This window comes from Fusarium mangiferae (genome assembly GCF_900044065.1).
Source record: "Fusarium mangiferae strain MRC7560 genome assembly, contig: FMAN_scaffold001, whole genome shotgun sequence".
Lineage (NCBI taxonomy): Eukaryota > Fungi > Ascomycota > Sordariomycetes > Hypocreales > Nectriaceae > Fusarium > Fusarium mangiferae.
In genome coordinates, this window is record NW_024573921.1 from 259,133 (window position 1) to 265,132 (window position 6,000).

The 6,000-nt window shown below is 50.3% G+C and overlaps 1 protein-coding gene across 1 annotated transcript; it reads left to right on the forward strand.

The window, feature by feature from the left end:
* Positions 1 to 4,355: 4,355 nt before the first annotated feature.
* FMAN_00616 (related to SFT2-suppressor of sed5 ts mutants) lies at positions 4,356 to 5,387 on the forward strand (the record flags this gene model as incomplete). The annotated part of the gene is made up of 4 exons (XM_041833730.1): positions 4,356 to 4,575; positions 4,722 to 4,842; positions 5,035 to 5,185; positions 5,235 to 5,387. 4 exons carry the CDS (start codon positions 4,356 to 4,358, stop codon positions 5,385 to 5,387), a joined length of 645 nt encoding a protein of 214 aa, XP_041675947.1.
* Between the last annotated feature and the right edge of the window lie 613 nt (positions 5,388 to 6,000).

Consider the following 6,000-nt stretch of genomic DNA (forward strand, 5'->3'; position numbering starts at 1 on the left):
GCCGCAACGAAGAGTATCCCGGATGGAGTTGAAGCCAGATAAGGTACTGTGGGAAAGATGAATGTCGGGTCGGAGGGAGACGATCGGGGTTGGAGGGTTGAAATGGTGGGCACTGAGTGTAGGACCTCCAGGCGTCCGTTCACTATGGTAAGGGCCAGGTACCTACAAGGGGTTAAAGCGCTGGGGGCGCTCCCTGGGGGCGCAGGTACTCCGCAAGCCAAAAGGGCAGAGAGAGTGGGCTTGGTCGCTTTGGCTGGAGTACTTTGTAACACACGGGCGAAAAGGTCCAGTCTATCGTCTGGCACGTACCGTGCTAGCCCCAGTCCAGCGTTATTAGCAGTAGTCTGGAGACGCTTTCCTGTGGGATGGTCGGCGCGGGGGACACGGTGGTCGGGGAAGCAGTTGAGGGGTTCTTTGTCTGAGTCTGAGTCGTAAATGAAGCTGCAGACTTGGAAGGGATAAGAATAAACCTAGTTGGGCTAGGCGGTGAAGAGTGTTTATTCAGATTCAGGGTTTGAGTGGCTGTTCTTGGAATGGTGAGATGACCAGTCAGCAATGTAGTTCTGGAATACGGTTGTCTGAGTCGCAGCCCGAGGAAGAAGGATGATGGAGGTCTTGGTTTTGGGCGATGAGAGCGCGAAATGTAATGTGTGTGTGGCACCCGAATCAGAAGAAGAGGGGGGGGGGCACGGCTTCGGTATGTCACTTGTACCTCGTAGCCGATCGGCGCACCTCAGTCGAGACAGGATATAGGGAGGGAAACAAGATATTCAGCGGGTAAATGAAAGAAACGGGCAAGATCGTGGGTACATAGTAATAGCTATGGAAACGGCAAATAAGAGGAACTTATCAAGTTGAAAAGCTGAGCAAACAACTTGTATAACAAGAGACAAAGATTGTCGGGGAGGGGGGCTACCTTAGTAGGTAGGATGTAGATATGATGCGTCGTCCTTCCACGAAAGTCCAAGCGGTTGGTAGGGGTTTGTCTGGGCAGAACAACGGGACCAGAGCATACGTACAGCATGCCAGGCAACCGGACTGAAAAGAAGAATGAATTATTCTACTCACCAAGTATAGTTGAGGCACACGAATGCGCAGAAGGCATGGAAGTAGCCGTGTTATTGAGCTTGCACAGTCGATTTATATGGGTGCGATGCGGTACGATAGCCGAGGCGGATAATGCGGCTTGGAGTAGGCGATACAATAATATCTTGAGAGGTAATGCTATGGTAAGTCGAGTCGAGCGGACGAAGCAGGATAAAGTACCCGAATTGTATTCGATGTGTTGCTGGTGTTGCTTGAGCTGTGGTCGAGGAGGTTGTCCAAATCGGGAAATGGAAAGATGTGGATGTGAGTAGCAGCGGGGCGTCGAAATGCAGGGTTCAGGTCCGTAATGTACGGTGATGTGATAGATGTTAAAACCCGCCCTCGGGATGATGTGAGGCCGTGCTGAAGCTCAAGTTTGAGGACAAGGAGCAAGACTCGCAGTCGCAACTCTCGCGATTGAAGTACTGAAGGTTTAAAAAAAAAAGGCTTTGCTGCTTGTCTTGGGATGCGCTCCAATTTATTCGAACGCACAGACAAGGTTAGCGAGGCTTCGAGATATGTGAAGGGTGAGATGCTAAAGTTGGTGGATGGCGCAAACACGGCGGCAGGATCGGATACCGTGCATAAAAGACCAGCTTGGGTCGAGATGAGCGTTCTCGATTGACGGTGACGTTCAAGAGCAAGCGGTCTGACGTCTTGTTGTATTTATGGCGCCTCCAATATAGGCCGGAGGGTCCTAGAGCTGGAGGACAGGTGATGGCTTAGAAGAGAGGGTGGCGTAAGTGTAAGTACAAAATGACAATAAAGTCGGTCAAGGGTCCAGTGCAAGACGACACTTAGTCGTGGCTGATGATCCAAAGGGGGGGTAACTCTGTAGTTGGTCGGTGTAAGTGAGTTAGTAGTCGATAAAGATCCGATACGAACAAGCCCAAGCACCAATGTAAGGGTCTCCCGTCTCTCGTGGTGGTAACTTTCACGAACGTGGTAGATATGGATGCCGATCAAATAGACTCAACGGATAGCTGCGTTTCGAATGATCAAGTGGATTTCTCTTCTTGTTCTGTTCTTAGCCTTGCTCTTGACATGGACTCTCGCGCGTCCTTCTCTTCGTCCCCTATGGCTGGCTGTGCTTACTCCTTCAAAGTCCGTCTCCGTACGATCAAGTCCCAGATTTTGTTGATAACTGGAAAGGCCAGTTTAAAGAGTAAGGTCCCTTCTAACACGGTTGCAAGATGAGATCAGCGATCCTTGACCGGAGGCTAAGGCACCATGGTCCCCTAATTTATACTCACAGGAATAGGTTAAAAATACTAGCCATAGCCGTCAAGTCAGATGTACAACTCTTATCGTCTCTCGCCCACCTGACATGATGTATTTCGGACCAAACCTGGAGGCCGTGGTCACTGGTCCTCATGTAGTTGTATTAAAGCTGGAATTGGACTTGGCTATAGATCCAGAAAGTTGGCGGTGATGGTGGCCACTATTTTCTGCTATGTCCGGTCTCTATCTGAGAGTTGATGCAATATAGAAAAGACAGGGGAGGGTGTGGATGCGACTGTGTGTGTGGGCGCCAGGCTGAACGTGACTCGGGATTTAAGACACCAAGCCCAACCTACTGTCTGGGACTTTCAGGACTCATCGGGAATTGCTACATGCAATCGATTCCCCTCCCTCGAACCTCTTCTTCTGTGCTCGGTCATGCGCTGGATACTTTCCCATCCTTCTTCACTCTCTCTGGCCACGCGCCCCAGCTTGAAGCCCACCATCATTGTCGCAGAATATCTCGAAGCGGCTGGTTGTCGTGAGAATCAGTGAGCGGAGTGTTTCGGGGAGACTTGACTCTTGTCGGCCTGGTGACATTCGTATACCTAGATGAGAGTCCATAGGTTTCTAGCAGTGGTTTTCCACTCACGTTCAATGCTGTTACATGTACGGCAGAAACTTGGTGCGGGCTCATTCGTTATGGAGGGTATGGTATCAGTCAGGCTCCTCTTACAAGATCTCGTCTTATTAGTTTCCCTACGGATCGTGTCCGGCCCTCTACGGTCCGCTCCTCAAGTGGTAAGTGGTAGTAGTAAACCTGGAGCGCTCCGTCCACCCGCTCCTCTCCCGCCTGGACCCTTTCCCCGTACGTAGATTTGTTTCAACTTCTGAGGCCATGCACTGAAAGAGAACTTGGCTGTGTTTGTGAAGCAGTAGATGTGTGATATGCGGTTGGCTCTTTTTAGCATGGGCAAAAACTATGATCAGCCTCAAGATATCTGAAACCTCCAGGTGCGTCTCAAGCTCTGTCCTGCAAGGACCCAAGCTCAGCTCAGCTCCGGCAGAGCCAGACAGAAGCTCTGAGCTCTGACTCTTAAGCCTTCCCATCCCTGGCCATATGTATGCTTCTGTGTCATGCATGATCCCTCCCGCCAAAAGTGTCCGCTTGAGGCTTCCATCAATCAAAGGCGGCCCGTGCAAGGAAGATGGGGGAGCCACAGGTGGCACCAGACCCCCCAAGTTCGTTTCCACTCTCACACAGCCAATCATATAATCTCCTGCGCTGCCTAACATCAGCAAATACTTCTGAGAGGACGGCATTACAGAAATCGATGGGATCCAATCCAAGGAAAGAATCACACGCCCAACCCCAGCCCATCAACTTCCCACCTTAGTGCCGCCCTCCACTATCAACGACCAACTTCACTCCTCCCCAAACGCCCCGATAGACCACAGTCCCCATTCTCTTCTTTTGCGCGCAACATACTCCGGCCGATTTTTGTTACGCATCTACCTTTGCTCTTATCGCTACCACCTTCGCCATTTTCGAGCGGTACGCGCGGTCGCCTGCAACCCCCCTTGGTCCTAACACTCCAGCCTCAGCCCCAGAGGACTCGTAGTCCTTCGTGCCTATCGAGGGTACTGTCACCTTGCGTAAAGCAACATCGTCAACGACAGGTCTTAGCTCTATAGGAGACAGATCGCGGTAGGCAGCCAGCTTTGTCCGCCTTGTTAACCAAGGCTCTGCCTCTATATCATGGGTACTCGTCGACTGACCACATCAACCCCCGATGCCAGATTTTCCAAGGAAGTGGATATTGCTGTTCCAAGTTATATTATTAGTTTTATACGAGGCCGCCTTTGTCGCCGTCTTCCGTTAATTCCGTCCCACCCTCCATCACACGTACGAGCTCGACCTCCAGCCCGAATCTGGATCTTATCCTGAACCTGAACCTGCGCCGCAAGATCGACCTAGCCGTTCCGTCCCTGTCCCGCGATCGCTGAACCTGCCCCTTACGTTTCCGCCCCTCTGGTCCCCTGTTGCTATGGCCTCTTCCTCCTTCAGAGACTCGATAAACTCCCTCGGCTGGAGTCGCCGTGATGAACCAGTAAATACTTCTCAGCAGAGCGGGTTACTCTCCTCACTTCAGAGTTTGAATCCCTTCCAAGGAGGCAGCGGTTATGTCCGTCTACCTACCACCGAGAGCTCCGGTGCACCTCTCCCTGCGCCCAGTCGACGTGAAGAAGAGGAAGGCTGGTTTGTTCGTGAGTCAGCCCTGGATGTTCTTTGCCTATCGTCGCCCAGCACCCCTGCAGCGGGACATGTGCATTGCATCTGAGCCATGCCTTGAACTATGCATGTGATGCGGATGACATGCCTCGTGGTTAGAAGACACTAACCCAACTGGCAGTTAGCCGATGGGATCGCTTGTTGATCTTTGGTGCTTGTAACCTCGCTGCTGTGGCATGTTTCGTCATCTGCTTCACTCTATTCCCCGTACTCTCTCTGAGACCACGCAAGTTTGTCATATTGTAAGTCGGAAATCCATGCACAGCCCTTTCAGTCTGCCCTCTTCATCCTATATCACTTGTCAATCAATGTCACGCGGGCTCACTACTGTGAGACCGCCTTGATTGTGACTAGTTTTCCCCATGATATGATGTCGTAGATTCGACATGGTGAATTTCAAAATCCCATTTGGAAACTAATGTGGGGCTATGCAGATGGTCGGTTGGATCACTAATGTTCCTGGCCTCCTTCGCTGCGGTAATGGGCCCCATGAACTACGTTTATCACCTTCTTTCGACTCCTCGACTGCCCTTTACTGCGGCTTATTTCGGCTCTATCACGTTAACCCTAGTGTTTGCCTTAAAGGTGAGGTTCAGCTTGCGATGGGCTGAAGATTTTACTAACATACCGAAAGCTTCACAGCACAATTCTTACCTTATTCTCCGCTCTCGTTCAGCTTGCCTGTCTGCTCTGGTATTTGATTAGTTATTTCCCTATGGGATCTACTGGACTGCGCTTTGCCACATCGTTTGGTGCAAGGCAAGCAACAGCATGGATGACTGGCTAGAAAATTCCGTTGACTACATGCAGTACGGGACTCTGGTACTCAACACGTTTCACGATGTTCCCAGGCTCCAAGTTTTCAAGTCCTCCTGTACAACAACTGTCTGTCCTGTGTAATATTAGCAGCAAATTGACCATAACGCCATGGATTCAGGCAACAGTGGGATGGTTTTACGAGAAGAGCTGTCGATTTAGGATAAAAGCAAATACATATGTATAAATTGTCATTATATATACTTGTAATCAAGTCCGAGTCTTGTTATGGTATACATTCAGTCAAAGTACTGCGGTCATCATTTGGCGTAGCAGGCCCCTTCGTGTCCTCACACGGTCTTAATCTCTATTTTCCCATATAATCAAGTCCCAGACTACCAACCTGAGCATTCCACACCAGTAAGGTAAGGCAGTTTCCCTAACGTGCATGATAAGCGAGTGCTCCAGACAAGCGAGTGCTCCACCAATCTACACGTGAAGACTCAGAAAGAGAAATAAAACACCACAACATATCTGATCAATTAAAATTAATCGCTAGACTATTCCCTATTAACCTCAATTGACTCTTGACAGGTCCTTGCAGTATGCCCGGTCTTTCCGCAAATACTACATCGCCGAGGCTT